General features: G+C 39.7%; 1 protein-coding gene across 1 annotated transcript in view; it reads left to right on the top strand.

Annotated features, from left to right (window-relative positions):
• The window catches only part of KDM1B (lysine demethylase 1B), a 28,290-nt gene that overhangs the window by 8,337 nt on the left and 3,097 nt on the right, over positions 1-16,856 (top strand). The window contains 14 exon segments of the mRNA XM_037381597.1: positions 77-115; positions 1,202-1,406; positions 2,503-2,687; positions 3,559-3,735; positions 4,628-4,702; positions 6,051-6,188; positions 7,656-7,827; positions 8,835-8,962; positions 10,375-10,506; positions 10,907-10,981; positions 11,882-11,998; positions 12,816-12,941; positions 14,435-14,557; positions 16,406-16,558. Coding sequence (XP_037237494.1) covers positions 77-115; positions 1,202-1,406; positions 2,503-2,687; positions 3,559-3,735; positions 4,628-4,702; positions 6,051-6,188; positions 7,656-7,827; positions 8,835-8,962; positions 10,375-10,506; positions 10,907-10,981; positions 11,882-11,998; positions 12,816-12,941; positions 14,435-14,557; positions 16,406-16,558 — 1,845 coding nt within the window.

The raw sequence follows: 16,856 nt of genomic DNA on the forward strand, positions 1-16,856 counted from the left end.
GACAAGTCACTTTGTTTTATATTAATTTTTGTGTACAACTTATGAATAGCTCTGATACCGTTCACTTTTCTTTCAGACTGAGGGCTCAGACCAGTGTTCCATGCCTGAGGACTTGGTGAGTAGTGGCTGTTCCTCTTCCTTTGTCCTAGACTATGAAAGCAATACTTAAAGCACAGCGTATTTCTTTCCTTTCTCTCGGGCCTTTGGCCCAATGGGGTGGTATTTTGCTCAGGAAACTGTCCGACCTATTGCAACAGAGCCTAGGGCCTTCTACTTTTTCATCTTTCATCTCTTTTTCCCTTACCATACCAACTAGCTTTCAGGTGGTTTGTGGTGTCTTGAGTTGTGGCCTGTGATTCAAGGTTTTACTCCTAATTCTCTTTTTTTGATCAAGCAAAATAGCATTCAGTTGCCAGCTTCAAATAAAATCCCCATCCTAAAATTTCCCTACTTTCAGGTCGTTTCTATCTTTAGTCAAGGTAGTCTCTGTTTTTTGAAGACTGCAAGAGAGCATCAACCATGTTTTCTCTCTCTCTCCTTATAATACCAAAACTAAACTCCATGTATGTTGGTGTTTCAATGGGCTTATGATCATGTAACGCGCATTCAGATTTGGTACGATCTGAATGTTCAATAAGTCAATGTTGACAAGTGGACCGAGTACCCCTATCCCAGGAAACGTGTTCAAGGCTACTGTTGATTGTAGAAGCTTTGTGGTTTTGTTTTCTAATGCATGTTTGATTTGTAAATGAAGGCTGAATTCGTGTTTTTAGGGTTTTAGAGGGTCTTTGATGGAGACAGCAGAATCTAAACTAATTCATCAGTCAGTTGTAGGCATTTCTAAGTTCAGATTTCTGGATGCATAAATGACCGTAAGTGTTTTATAAAGGGTCTGTTAAGGCATAGATGTGTTGTCATGGCACGTCTCATCTGTTTGCTTTCCACGTGCGTGTGGAGTTTGTGAAGTTTCAGCTCCATTTCTGAGGAAGAGATTAATGCTACAGGTTTTCTGTGTCAGGCTGAGGAAGGGGAAAGAGGGAGAGAAAATGTCTTTATGACTGGCAATTCTGAGATTTGTACTTCTAGTGCTTTTTGGTCTCAGTTTTGGAGGGAGGGGGGGGAACTGGTTCATTTTCCATCGTTTTCAAAGTACTGACGTGTTCTCTTCTCCCCTCTTTCCTTCACTTCTCCGCTTGGCCAGAGAGTGGCTGAAGTTTCAGACCATTGGTGGTACTCCATGCTCATACTCCCTCCTTTGCTGAAAGACAGTGTGGCAGCTCCCTTTCTAGCTGCATATTATCCAGACTGCGTGGGCATGAGTCCATCCTGTACCAGCACTAATCGGTTACCTGGTGAATCCAGCCTTGTGAAGTTAGAGCACTTAAAGAGCGTGCCTAATTTGACTGGTAAGGGCCATCTGCAGGGCTCTGTTGCTTAAATAGGTGTGATAAATTTTGCCTTATAACTGAGTTTATAAGGCACTAAATGCTCCTGATTCAGAAATACTGGTTCTGTTCTCAGCACTAATACACACTCTCTGTGTGACTGCTTCTGTACTTCTTTGATGCAATTTACTCGTTGTAAGGTAAGGTAATACATTTTGTATGGCACTTCTTTAGGGAGTAGCACAGACTGCGTAGGCTTTTTGTTTCCACCTGCCATTTGTTTCTAGAAAGGGGAATGGACATGGGGTACTTAAAGATTGTTTGCGTTAAGGAAATGAAGATTTAGCAAAACAAACATGATTCTGCTAAGTTTTTGATTTTGTGGATCTTTGGGGCTTTGGAGAGACAGGATTTATAATTTCTTAAGGCACTGAGATTCTTTGTAGGTAATTTTTTTTGCTAAGGACAGCTCTGAGACTGACAGCCTGTGAGTGCGGATCTGCAGCGTAGGTCAGGTACGGAGAAAGGTAATCAGGATTCCCACACTCATCTCTAAGAGTGCTTTGAGGCAAGGTCAGCTTCTGCGTTGTCTTAGCAGGCTTTGCTCTCCTTAGGTGCTGAAAATAAATCTGTTCATCTATTTATCTGCTTAACAAACAGGAAACTTTTATTACACAGAGCTACCAATACTGCGTGTGGAAGATGGCTACTTCTGGTTGCTACCCACTCTGGGCAGTATTGGGAGTTGAAGATGAAAGGGGTTCAGAGTCCTGCATAAGCCTGTGCAGTGATGCTAGATCTTAGACTTGGTTTAGATCCTGTTCCTTGGTGGACTCGGTCATGGCATCTGAGGGCACGCACAGTTTGTCTGACAAAACTTAAGCTCTCATAGGTGCAAGACATACCCATCAGGTAGCAGGACAATTAATATTCCACAGCCTAGAGGATAGGAGAGGGGAGAGCAATAGAAATGAAATCGTTCTGAAGGTGGCTAGAGGCTGGAAGGCTTTGTTACTTGTTTATCTGTGTGAGGTCAATGGATCGTCTTAAGAGGGAGAAGGATGTAATGAAGGTAACGATGGAGTATGACTAGTTCTTGGTGTGTCTTTTGATTCAGTTGCAGGTATGAACAAGTATTTCCAGCCTTTTTACCAGCCCAATGAATGTGGGAAAGCACTTTGTGTGAGGCCAGATGTCATGGAACTGGATGAGCTCTATGAGTTCCCAGAATATTCACGAGACCCTACCATGTACTTGGCTTTGAGAAACCTGATTTTGGCTCTGTGGTACACAAACTGCAAGGTAAGAGATGCTAATAGTTAATTTGTTTGTTTATAAATAATAGCTACTTTTTTGGGATGTGGACTCTCTTCTTATGGATTGGACTCTCTTCTTAGATGACAACTTATGCACCAGAAAAACTGCTGCCATCTTTTTGAAAATCCATTCTAAGATTGGCTGTTTTTTTGGTTTTGTTTGTTTGTTTGTTTTGTTTTGTTTTAGTTCTTTTTACAGTAAAAGACAAAGTTTTAGAAGTATTAAAACTCTACTGAGTCTGCCCAACTATTAACTTTTAAAGGGGTGCTTGACATTTTTCTAAATACTGCTTGTGAGTATTTGATGGGGGTTTTTGGTTTTTTTTTCCATAGACTATACAGGGAAGAGATTGTCTTTTTACTTACGCTAGCTATGACGCTGCCTTCAATGGAATTGCTGGAATTTCATGTACTGAAGCTGTCAGATACTGTTGTGTGTATTTATGTGAAGGTTTCAGATATTAATCTGGTTTTTTAGTTGGAATGCCAGTTTGGAATGGGTTTTACTTGAATGTCATTGTGAGCATTGCCATCAGGTAGATTCATTTTGCAGTCGGGGATGCTTTTCAATACCATTTTTGCACTAATGCAGCACACCATGGAGTTTGCAAGAGTATCTTGTAGACTTATGTGCTAATCAATTGCATGGATAATATTCCATGTTAATCTAGCTTAATAATTGTTACTTACTGTAAAGCTGGCTAGCAAGAAACTTCCACCAAACTTGCCTTTAAAATGCTCTCAGAAGCCTGATTGTGATTGATTTCTACAGCCTGGTTTACAGTTAAGTACGATGTAAACACGTGAAAATTGAGTATTAGAAAATAAACTTTCTGTCCTTTGTTTCTGCTTTGCAGGAGGCTCTTACCCCTCAGAAATGTATCCATCACATCATTGTTCGGGGGCTTGTGCGTATTCGCTGTGTACAGGAAATGGAGAGGATACTTCATTTTATGACAAGGAAAGGGCTAATTAATACAGGGATTTTATCAGTCAGTCCTGACCAGTATCTTCTTCCTAAAGAATACCACAATGTAAGTTGCTGTAATATCCTCTACATTATAGTTCTTTAAAACTACATGGCACATGTCGTAGCTTTTTTTTTTTTGGAATGGCAGGTAAAATTACATCTAAAAGCAAATACACTGCGTGTCTTTCACATGGTTCTCATCTGCCTTCAATGGTTGTGGAAACTACAGACATGGGATTCTTGCCAGCAAGGTTTTTGTTCCCACTAAAATCTGTGGAACTCAGTCCTATGGATTCTGCTTCCTATGAGCTTTCCAGATGGATGGAACTGTGTGAAAAATATACACAGACTTAGGTTCTTCTCATGGCTTAACCGTGTAATACATAGTTATATACAACCGCTCGCATAGGCGAGGAAACTATTCCGTATTGGTTTGCAAGATCTATGATTGAAGGGTACGCACTTCACTTGTGACTAGCAATTTGCTTGATAGCACACAAACTTATCAAAATAATGTATTCTGTAATGGAGTATCTCCTAGAAATTGCAAGTTGATTGATGTTTGGAAACTATGTTATTTTAAATTTATAAAATATTTTTTACTGGTCAACCCAATCTGTGATTGAAATCATTACGAGGTAAGTGTGTTTCTTGGCTGATAACTTCAGTTAGATTTTGTTACTTATAAGTTCAGCTGTTTCTGTTAAAGAAATTGAGACATCTGCTTTTAAAGTCCTTAACAAATTGTAACTATTTCCAAAGCTACAATTGAGCTTTTCTCCCTATTAAGTGCACTATCCTCTTTAAAAGTTACCACTGATTACTTTAGAGGACAAGAGAGCCTAGACTTCTGAAACCTACAGGTATTTTAACTTTACCAAGAAGAAAAATAACTGTGTGATGATAAGTTCTGTTTTAGTTCTTACTATTTGTTTAAATCTTTTATTACTTTTTAGAAATCTGTCATTATTGTTGGGGCTGGTGCAGCAGGATTAGCAGCAGCCCGACAGCTGCACAATTTTGGAATTAAGGTGAGAAACTTTAGAGTACATTACTGAAAATCAGACTTCCTCTGCTTTGAAAGTGTTCTTCATCAAAATGAAAAAAATTACATTCTTGTTACAAACATTTATATACAGGGCATCCTAACTGATTGTAAAATCTGGGGGTTTATCGAGTGAATCTGCTGTTTGAAAACAGCATTTATTTGTATCTATAATTCAACAAAGCATGCAGTGAATATTTTTACATAACTTAGGTTGGGAAGATAGGGAGACATGGATATTCACATCCAAATAATGGGACTGTAGATGATGATGATGGCTGTTTAAATGAGGTGAAGTGTTCTTTTATTTGTGCACTTCACTGTACTTAGCTGTTGCTTATTAAAAACAAGCAAATCACATTTCCCTTTTCGCTGATATTTATCATAGACAGTGTGATCTCACAAGATTTACATGTTGACATGATTTTACACATCAGAATACTCTTATGAAAATCTATTGGACTCCTAACATGTGAGGCGTTTGCAGGGCTGATGCTTAAGGAACTGAATGAGCATCTGACTTTCTGGATTTATGTGTTCACATATGTCTGTATTTTTATGAATCCCTGAATCCTATAGGGCCGTTATCTTGTTCCTTTATGGCTAAACAGCAAATTGCAGTGCAGCCTTTCTGTACATCAGGTCCTGTGGAAAGCTATCCTGCAGTAAAATACACGAATATCAACTGGCAGGACCTTTTTTAATATATGAAGTATGACATATGTATTTTTATATATACACACTGTTGCTTTCTACTGTGCTGGAGAGATGAGTTTCTCTAAAAAGACTAAAAATAAAAAGATAATACAAGTAAGGGTAAACATTTAGTCAGACATCCATCTAGTCTGGTGTCCTGTGTCTATCTGTGACAAGTAGTGGGTGCTGAAGGAGGTACAAATGCATGGTGGAAATATGTGAGAATGGGGTTTTCTTGGAATACCCCAGGAATAAATTTCTCCAAAAGGTGTATGGACTTCCTCAGATGGACACTGCGTATAGATCACTGTGTTTAATAGCCTGTAGCATGCCTTAAACTCCAGTTTGGAGATTTCCTGAATAGGTCTTAAGCTTTTTAAAAAAGACAACAAAAATAAGGTGGTTTCTTAAAGTAACAGTTATTTATATGAGTATATCCCAAAAGGTAACCTTTTGATAACAATTTAAATGCATAAATGAACTATATACACAAATGAAAACAGTGTGTTAAGATTGTTAGCGTTGCTGGATTGCTTGGCATTTTTTTGTGTTTTGTTTTCTCCTTTGCTCTGGAGTTCAACAGATAATGTTTAATATAACTGAATCTTACAATTTACTGAGCTGCATTTGTGTCATAGGTTATTGTCTTAGAAGCTAAAGACAGAATTGGTGGCCGAGTGTGGGATGATAAGACGTTCAAAGGAGTCACTGTTGGAAGAGGTGCACAAATCGTCAACGGATGTGTCAACAACCCAGTGGCACTAATGTGTGAGCAAGTGGGTTCCCTGCAGCGGTCACGCATTATCACTAGTGAAAAACTGTCGTTAAAGCCAGGCTTGGGTGGCTGGGTGAGGGTGGGACTCCTTTTTCATGACATGATTAAAACCACTGTTCTGTGTTGTGAGCGAGCTCTGTGTTGCTGTTCTATCTTTGGTAGCAGCTGGGGACAGAGGAGGGCTGTAGAGTGGTTTGGGGCACATTATGTAAAGATTAAACAAGGCAGCTCCAGCTGCAGGACCAGAAGAAACCGCTTTTTTTCCCCCTTTTCTGGAGATAGTCATGTAAAAGGACCCCAGCAGACTTCCTTAGAGCTGAGAAAAGCTGTACAGTGGGAGGCTATTGCTGTGTTGTTGTAAGAAACATTTCTGTGACAGACTTGCCTTTGCACAGCCTCTGTATTTCTAGTTCAGTTCTGCACAGGTTAAGATGCGTAAGTCTAACAGCTACTGATGCAAACACGCTGCAGTTTGATTATGTATTTAATTTGTTGATTTGCTTTTGGGTTTTTGTGGGCAGGAAGCTGAATATCTCCAAGTGGAACTCGAGTATGGATTTTGTTCAGAGAGGCATGTAAATCCAGCCCATGCTGCTTTAACTCTAGTGCTCTGTAGTGTCATGAGGAAATGCTTTTGTAATCACGTTTTAGTTATGAGATGAGGAGAAATGACTTCTGAATACACCTTGGGTGCCCATCCCTTTGTGGTCTTTTCATGTCATTTCTCAAAGTACAGCTGTATCTTGAGATGAGACCTGCAGGGGTGACCAACAGCCTAGGGAGATGTGAGAAACACTGGAGCACACCCTCAGGAACAAGTCCCTAGGAAGAAGTTAGCGCTATATTTGTCCTATTTTCTCTAGACTGACTCTGTAAAACATACTTTTCCGATTTAGCTCTGTTGTGTGTTCGATGCAAGCTGGACAAACAGAGCAAGACACTAGGTTTAATTCCAAATAATTTCTTTCTTGGCTTGTTTGTTAATAAAATTGGTGGTAACTGGCAAGCAACATCCTGTCAATTCCTGAACACAGGGAACTGTTTGCGCATCAGGCACTAGAAAGTTGTAGAAAAGAATTTATTTTAATGGCGATTTAGAGAAGAGGGTGAGGTAGAAATGAAGATGACTGGTTCATCATGTTTGGTTTCCAGACCCAACATCTCTGTACTAGCTCCTGGCCTGATAGGAAAGTTGGAGATAAGGTTTCTGGGAATGCCCAATAAAGAAAAGGATGAAAGAGTGGGGAAAAACAATTTGTGGACCATTAACGGATAGAAGGACTGTTGGTATTCCAGTTTTAGGAGAACGAGAGTTTGAGTTAATCTGACTAATTATTTGAAGTCATGGATGTTTCCTAAGTGGCATCACTTACCTTTGAGGGATTCACCTTACTTGAAATAATTTTGAGCAGGCTAGGCACTGTAGTTTTTCCATACTTAAAAAGCAATAAAATGTCTTTTTCTTAAGCTTGGCATTAAAATGCACAAACTAGGGGAGAAATGTGACTTGATCCAGGAAGGTGGAAGGATAACAGATCCCACTATTGATAAACGTATGGACTTTCATTTCAATGCCATCCTAGATGTCGTCTCTGAGTGGAGAAAAGATAAAACCCAACATCAAGATGTTCCTCTTGGTGGTAAGTGGGAAATGTATTGCAAAGGGAAGTCGCTGGCTGCATTCATAGAGTTTTATATTAAATTGGCTTTATGTTGGGCATTTTTAGAAGCGTGTGGCTGTCCATCTGACCTGAAATCCAACAGTGATAACCTGGCTCTGTGGATGACAAAGAGAGATTGACTATCGTGTACACACAGACCAAAATAGCACTTTTAAGGAAGCCTAATTTGATGGCTTTTACAATACTGTACAACTTCTGATGTGATGTCTTGTTTTCACGAGGTAGCGTTTTTGGTATACCTAGTGCTGTTACCAGTTCAGAAGCCTTGCCTCTTGCCGAAGCAGACCATAGCTAGCTGTAACTCTTACACTTTTTGACTAAACTGTCTCAGAAAGAGCCTGATCAAAGCCTTCTGCTGGCAACTATAGTCCCATCTCCACTGGTAACACTTCCCACCGCACTGACAGCATGCAGGCACATTCAGTAACAAAAAATAAACTTGCTCAGAAACATCTGCCTCCTTTATCTTTCTAGCGCAGATTCTCTGTAAGACAGAATTAGCAATTCTTATGTTCTTCAGTGAGCTCTGGATCAAATTTCTTAGCTCTTCGGCTTTTGTAAAAATTAAGCAGGATTAATTGGCAAAGATTCTCCATTATCTTGAAGTGTATTTTCCTTGAAATAACTTTGACTGTATATTGATGACAGCTGTCCAGCTGTCCTGTTGTGCAGTGTGTTTTGGTTTTCTCTTTTTTCTTTGAAATCATTTTAACCCCTTTTTTTCCTGAAGCTATGTATGTTTCCTTTTTGAAGGAAATCATAGGATAATCTCTGATTAAACAACAAAGTTGGATTTTATCACTGGAAAGATCTTACTGGGTTTTTTTCTACAAGAAGAAAAACATCTTGGTGCAAATTAACAATAAGCTTGAAAAACTTCATGATCCAGAGAATAGCAGAGTGAAATGCAGTAGGACTTCTGGCAGATTGTGATCTATTCTTACTTTAAACATGTTCTTTCACAGAAAAAATACAAGAGATCTATAAAGCGTTTATTCAGGAGTCTGGTATCCAGTTCAGTGAGCTGGAAGAAAAAGTACTACAGTTCCATCTCAGTAATCTGGAGTATGCCTGTGGCAGCAATCTCTCTCAGGTGAGTTTTGACAGCCAGTGTTCTGAAGTGGCTGAGCTTCATAGAAAATAGGGTTGGAAGTAACACTGAGAAGTCATCTGATCCATCCCACAGCCCCAGAGGGACAATCAGCTATCCCTAAACTGTTCCTACGTCCCTAACCTGTTCTTTAAAAACACCGAGACCCAGATGCCAGCACTGCCTTAGATAATCTGACAGTTCATGACGTGCTTCCAGTGAGATCCTCCTGAACGGAGAAGTTGAGAGTAGGTGGTGCAGTGGAGCAGGGCATTTTGCGGAGATGCTGGGTGGTAGGATTTACAGTAGAGTTATTCTTCCTCAGATGTTGCATGTGATTTCTGCTTCTCAGGCCTGTGTTTAAAAACTGAGGTATTTCTCTACTTGCTAGGTATCTTGAGAATAAATGCATTTAACTTCTGAAGTGTTCCAACACCCTGATGGTGGGCCCCAGTTCACCACTCCTAGGTATTCCATTGACTATGTGATACTCTGCTTTCCTTGTGACTTGGTTTTAACCAAGCAGGTTCAGGAAATACCAAAGTACGACGTTGTTTGCAGTGTGTTATTTACTCAGACCTGTTGCTTGGGTTAAAGAAGTTTACGGTCAACCATACTGTGGTAGCGGGACAGCTGATGGATACATGCAGATGCACAAATCTGATCTGAACTGAGAAGCACATAAGAACAAGACAGTGCTACACCAGGGCAGCCAAGGGAAAATCTTTTGCTATGTCAAGCTTTCACACTTCACGAGCACCCAGGGGAAGTGAGAAAGATGTTAAAAATCTATCTTACCTTCAATTTTTAAATGAAAATATGAAGTCAGCGCAACTGCAGTGATAGGAATTGGCATTTGAATAGCAGTTTGAGAATTGCTTCAGATTTTTCACTGCTCAGTGGTGATTGCTTAGTGCAAGTATCACTGTTGCACTAACTATGAGCTTGCAGGGGTGAGGGGAGACGGTCAATGAATGATACCATGGAAGAACCTCCAAGGTCTCAGAAAAATTCCGTTGAGTTTTTGTCTATCTTATTTTCCCCTTCATGTTGGGAAATAAAATATTTCCTATTTATTTGAAATCGTAAGACTGTAAAACAGGTTTTCTTTGCTAGAGACTGAAAACTGAAATAAAATACACTGCAATCCACCTGAATTTTTGTACTACCTGCCTTGTTCCCTCTACCAAGCAGAACCTGCTAATGACCAGCCCATGTTAGGACGTTTCTTAATCCAGTATTTCATGTGTTGCATAGCGGCTGTTGGCCTTTGCCAGCATTGCCATACATTCTGGTGATACACCTTTTTTTCCCAGTTGTGAAGGGAATTGGGTGGCTCCCTCTAAACTGTGGGACTTTTGCTAGTACCCATGTCACCTCCCCAGTAGAGACAGCTAGTTGTGTTCTGTCCACAGGTATCTGCACGCTCATGGGACCACAATGAATTTTTTGCCCAGTTTGCTGGAGATCACACTCTTCTAACTGTGGGATATTCTACTGTGATTGATAAATTGGCAGAAGGGCTGGACATCCGGCTGAATTTCCCAGTGAGTCTGGAAAATGTTGATGCAGTGCCTGTCTTGGATGCACCCAATGCTTTGAAGCACCCAGTCATATCTTTGTGTTCTTTTGGACCAGGCAAATCTGTGCTTGTGAATATTTTGATTTGTCTAAAAGAAAGAGGAAAATTCCAACATTTCTGAAATCCTCTTTGAGGACTATTAGTATTTAAATATTACGATATGATGAGCTTATATGTTAGAATCATGATGATTTTTCTTTTTCAGCTTCCATGGAGGCAATTTTTTTTTTTTCTTTCAGTATTTCTCTGGAAATTTGTGTTTCTCAGTTTTTGGTTTGCAGACTAGTGCTGTATTAGCTATTTTTATCTGAATTCACATTGCATGTGTAGACTTTGTAGCATAATCTTCAATTTGTCTTCAATAGGTACAGAGTATTGACTATTCTGGTGAAGAAGTACAGGTCACTACTGCAGATGGAACAGTGTGGACAACACAAAAGGTACCCAATACATGTTGAGATTAAGAATTTTAGGGAACACACGAACAATATTGACAACAGTACATGTCCTTTTCGTTGTTCTCCCCCTGCCCCTGAAGACTATTTAGTCCAATTTCTCCCCATTCGAAGATGAAAACTCATATGTATTTAGATGTCTTGGAGCCTACTTTTCATTGAGCATGCTAGAGTTTTGGGTACTAGCTGATCTGAAGAACTAAGACCTATAAAGGTTACTTCACTAAAAATGTGAAGCAAACAGATTTTTGTGGGTCTTTGAAGTAAGTTATGTTTTCTGGTTCCATTCTCTGCTCAGCTTTACTCCATTTAGCATGTGAATCTGCCCTATAAAAATGTTTCCCTTTGGTATGAAGTACTCGACAACCTGTACTTCCCAGTCTTCCTTATTCCCTGTATCCCCACCTGCTTCATGCTGTATAACTTAGGTTTTAGTAATTTTTAAAATGGTATCAATCCAATCTCAATCAAGTTTATGCATCGACGGTGTTACTGAGCATATATTTTAAAGGGAAGGGATCTGTGAAGGAAGAAGAAACAAGCCAAAACAATGACCATCTTTTTTCCTTTCAAAAAGACAGTTTTGTTAATCTGAGAGCCATCGACTCTAATTTACAGGAGGTATTAAAATTAGCGTCATGGTTAGCTACTCTGATACAAGCAATTCAACAGACTGTAACTTAAACCCAGTGAACTGCAGGGTCTGTCTTCACCTGAATGTAAGGCACGTGGTTCCCCTTAATGGGGAGTAAAACCAGACACTAATCTAGAGATGTGAGTATTACACTGCATCCTACAAGAATAATCCATGTTAAGAGGATGCTGTGAGGCTTAAGTGCAGTGTTCAGCTTTTGCTACTGTTGTAATGGCAATTATTTCTTTCAGGTATTAGTGACTGTACCACTGGCCCTTCTTCAGAAAAATGCCATTCAGTTTAATCCCCCACTGTCAGAAAAGAAAATTAAAGCCATTAATAGTTTGGGAGCAGGAGTCATTGAGAAGGTAAGTAATCTCAGATAATATTTCTTTTTCTTTTCATAGAAACATTTGCTGCTTTGTCCCCACTGCTTTTGCTGTGTATTTCTCGGGATTTATTATGCATTTGGTTTTATTGCCCAGAAGAGCAAAATGCTATTGGGAATAACATGTATTTCTGTTTCTTTGATTTCCCAGTTTAATGGTTTTTTAAAAGAAATTGTTTGCAGAATTGCTTCGCAGCTTAAATGCTTCGCACATAATTTTGAGCACGCCTTCATGATGGTCTTAGAGCTTCCAAAATTCTAACAATATGCTTATTCCAGGTCCTTTCAACCTAATAAATACAAAAACTGTTTCAGAAGAATACTGGAAGTTGTGTATTTGTCCAGTGTAAAATCTCCTACCCTTTCCCAGTGCAAAAAGACAGCCTCTCCTGCAGAGATCCCTAGTAAGACGTGTGCTTAGAACAAAACAGTAACAGCAGTAATGCCACAAACAGGAATATAACAATGCTGAAACTTAAAAGCAAGATCCAGAAACCCCACGCACAGGATGGGGATCGCTAAGTTCTATGTCAGGCTTGTAAAAATTATGTCTTGAGCATTTTCCATAGTGAATTCCATTGTGAATCTGACAGTCTGTGCATTTGCAATTTGTGAGACCAGCTTTTTTCTTTTTCCTTCCCTGTCCCCCTTGGAGAACAGGCCCATACATTCTCTGTTGAAACCCTCTCATAGAACTGGGTGTCTCTTAATTGAGTGGAAAAGAACAAAACCATATACCATGCCTAGTTCCGAGTTTTGTGATGTGAAATGCTTTAATTCAATCTCTCTCTCTCTAGATTGCCTTGCAGTTTCCTTATAGATTTTGGGACAGTAAAATTCAAGGAGCTGATTTTTTTGGTCATGTTCCACCCAATTCCAGCCAACGTGGGCTCTTCAGTGTTTTCTATGACATGGATCCAGAGGTACCATATTCCAGCTGTGTTTTCTGTTGGCCCTTTGGAAATTCAGTTTGGAAACTAGGTGCAATAATTACTGAACAATGAAAGTTTATTTCTTCCCCCCCACCCCTGCACCTGTTAAAAGAAGTGGAAGCAGGGTTATTTATCCAGAAAAAGCTGATTGATACTTCACTGTAGTAAATGGGAATGTTTTCCTGTGTTCAGATACAAAATATTATACAAGCAAGTTAATGTTTTTATTCTCAAACTATCCTGAAAACAAGTCTGTAATACCTGACTGTAGATGTACTAATATGGGAAAAAGTCTACTGGTCACTTACAGTTTCGGGCTTTTGTCCCTTATTTAAATCAGCTAAAAATCCTGTTAAGAAGACCATGCTGCTCTGTTAATACTTGCTGGCTTGCACTAGCCTGAGTAATTATGTGGAATGGCAGAAGAAAAGACCCACACTATGTTTTGTATGAGACTGAGGTCTGTAGGGTCAGTCCCGAACTCATGAATTTCAAACCAAGTTCAGACCAGTGCACTGACGTCACGTTTCTCTTCCTCACCCGTTTCAAGCAGACACATTAGATGTTTATATCTTACTTTTTCGTGCTCTTACAACAACTGCTGCTTCCTACTTGGCCACAATTAAAAGGCCATTCTGTAGCCTTATGGCTTACTCCATAAGGAAACCATCCTGTGAAGACTGTGCTCTGTTGCTACACAATGCATATCTGTACCTGTCCGTGACTTCCCTTAAACAAAGGAATCTTCAATACTTCTAAGCTCCGTGCTCCATGAGGTTCAGTGCTCTGGTGCTGCCAGGGACACTCAATACAGTTCTTAATTTGCTTGATAGCTATTCTCTGCTAGCGATCAAGTTTAGTAACAACAGAATTGCCTTATATAAACGAGAGAGGGACAGTTCTTTAAGAGAGTTGAGAACCTGTACGCTATTTTATAGTCACCACTTCATCTTCGAAACTTCTGCATGGTAGTAGAGATTTCTTGAAGCAGAAGGAAACATCAGTAGAACTGAGCTTTCATTTCTTGGGCCAAAATTTGCTGGTTAGAACTTAGTACTGGCCTAATCCAAAACATATCTAACTAGTATTTAAGTACTTTGTTACCACCTTTTGACATTTCAGTACAGTTGAGGTGGAATTTTGGCATGGAACTGCAGCTTAAGAGGTCTGTCACAAAGAGTAACACCATAAATGTCAAATCTTTCAGTGTTGCCTTTAAGTAGGTAGAGATAGGAATTTTTCCGTTGATTTAGCAAGTGGTAAAAGGGGCTGACCGTAACACAGATCTTGAACAAGTTCTCAGAGATGTTGATGATTTGAGCATAAATACTGATAAATACTGTGAAATAGGAATCAAACCCACTTTAGAACAAAAGTCGCTCTGCAACTGAAAATCTGTCAATACCAATTAAAAGGGACTCTTCGAGAAATACTTCATAACCTAATCATTTAAAAATGGTCTCACATTAATATCTTGTTTTTAGAGCAAACAAAGCATTTTAATGTCAGTGGTCACTGGAGATGCTGTGACGACCATTAAGAATTTAGATGATAAACAAATACTGCAACAGTGTATGACTGTACTTCGAGAGCTCTTCAAGGAGCAGGTAAGAGAAGCCTCTTTTATTAAGAGATGAATTAACTTGCTGACAGACAGACCTTTTGATTGTATTACTTCATGATGTATAGCAAAACCTTTGACACTTTAAACTATTTTTCTTTTCTTGTCAATCTGAGGGAATATGCTTCCTTCGAGACACTCTGGAAACACAATGTTTGGTCTCGTGTGAAAAATGTGAATTGAGATATCTTAGATCTGCCTGAAGGAAAACAGTAATGAATGGAAAACCAGAAATGAACTATCATCCTTTAAAGTGCTTTTAGAAAGGAAAAATAATTAAAATCAGTGCTTTAGGCAGGTAACGCAAATACACTTCCTTCTTAGATGTCACTTTTTCCAAATGTTGTTTTCTTGGGGGGATGTTTGTGTGCATGTTCGGTCATCACCACTTAAAATGCACGATAAGAGCTTTAAGCAAGGTGAATTTGACTATGATTTACTCACACCCATGTAAAAAGTAGCTGAAATTACAACACCCCCAAACCAAGTGAAACAAACCCTGTACTCTTCTAGTAAGAACCAGCCCTTCCAGAGCTGTCTTGGGATAGAGGTACAGGCACAATCATCAATCATGGGCCCTACATCCTGACCGTAAAAAGAAATTAAGATAAAAATTTCTACCTTTCCTTCCCCCAGCTCATCATTAGGATAAAAACAAATAGGAAAATCAGAGAAGCCTGAGGCAAGCCAAAACCACTGCTTAGCAATGTTACGTGCCTCCCACTCTATAGACAGCAGAGCCTTCGATCAATTCCTTAGAGCAGTTAGATCCCAAGGAATGCTCGCGTTCATGTTCATGGGTGACCTCTCAAGCCTTACGGATGGTGCAGATGCTAGGCATCTGAAAGCTCCGGTTTTCCTAGAAAACATACTTTTGGTAATGCTTTAGAATTAACCACATCATGTGCGGTGTAAGTCCACATACCTGCTCTTTTGACTTCACAAGAGTGTAGAGGTAGCGAACAGGTCTGTGGTTTTGGTGCCACTCGAGTCTAGAAGAGACATTTTCCTGTCTGTCTCCCTGGTTTGTCGCAGCTGTGAATTTCAGGCATCTGTCCCCAGCGCAGCGGGATTTTCAAAGACAAGATAGCTTCCGCGGCTGCACCAGAACCTGGGGTGCCTGCGCACCTCGCCACACGTGGCTGGCCCCTGACTGCTTGAGCTTCAGCCCCTCACGTGCCACCTGAGCAGAGCAGCCTGTTGTTGGTACCACACGCTGTGTAAGAGGAGCCAGGGGTGCTTCTCTTTACTTGTCACGAGTTCCTCAAGAGTAAGATGCATTTGTAGTTGACTAAGCTGTCATACAACTGTCAGCCAGGCCCTTTTTGGTAGAATTGTGTGGAAATGTGGCTGCCAGGTGACAGAGCACGCAGGATTACTGTCGTGGCTTAGCTACAAACACTCTGGCCTTCTGTTCTCTCCCTGACCCTAGCTTTCAAGCCAGCTCCTTTGCTTATCTATGATCAGAAACGTTATTTCTCCATCGGAATAAAATGATGAAGATTACATTTTGAGATTTAACCAGCTAGAAGTAGGAAAGTGGCATGCCTTATGAAGATAAGAAGTGCTTACATTATACATAGAAACATATTGAATGATGTTAATATCGGTATTTTATCTGTTTGCAAGAGTATCTGTATTTTGAAGAGAACTCTTTAACCTTTGTGGTTAGTACTATAATAAATAAAACAGGAACTTAATTCTGGAAGGTGATCTAATCTGTATCATCCTGCTACTACATACTCTAAAAGGTTACATGAGACTGTTTATGACAACAAGCTATGCAATTATGAGCTTTTCTTTGCAGTGCATAACTTTTCTTTTGATTATGCAGGAGGTTCCTGACCCAGTGAAGTTTTTTGTTACTCAGTGGAGCAAAGACCCTTGGCTCCAGATGGCATATAGTTTTGTGAAAACAGGGGGCAGTGGTGAAGCTTATGACATTATAGCTGAAGACATACAAGGGAAAATTTTTTTTGCTGGTGAGGTAAGTATCTTTGTTACTGTTGATTTAAGGTTTTTGGAGAACTATTTCTTATTAAAGAACTTTTGCTAACACCGCTAACCTAAAGCTAGCATAAACTCTGTTACACAAACATGCTAATGTTTCTGGGTTTATTGATACAGAACCCTCTTTATTTGTATTATTACTGGGCATGGAAAGTCTAATAAATATTTCAGGTCAGCAGTGAACTGCATAACCAGTAAGTGCAGAACACGGCGAGACTGTACAATCCACTTCTATTTTTAGTCAAATTGTCTTTCTGTTACTCCGTGTGCAGGTA

Source organism: Falco rusticolus, chromosome 3 (assembly GCF_015220075.1).
Source record: "Falco rusticolus isolate bFalRus1 chromosome 3, bFalRus1.pri, whole genome shotgun sequence".
Lineage (NCBI taxonomy): Eukaryota > Metazoa > Chordata > Aves > Falconiformes > Falconidae > Falco > Falco rusticolus.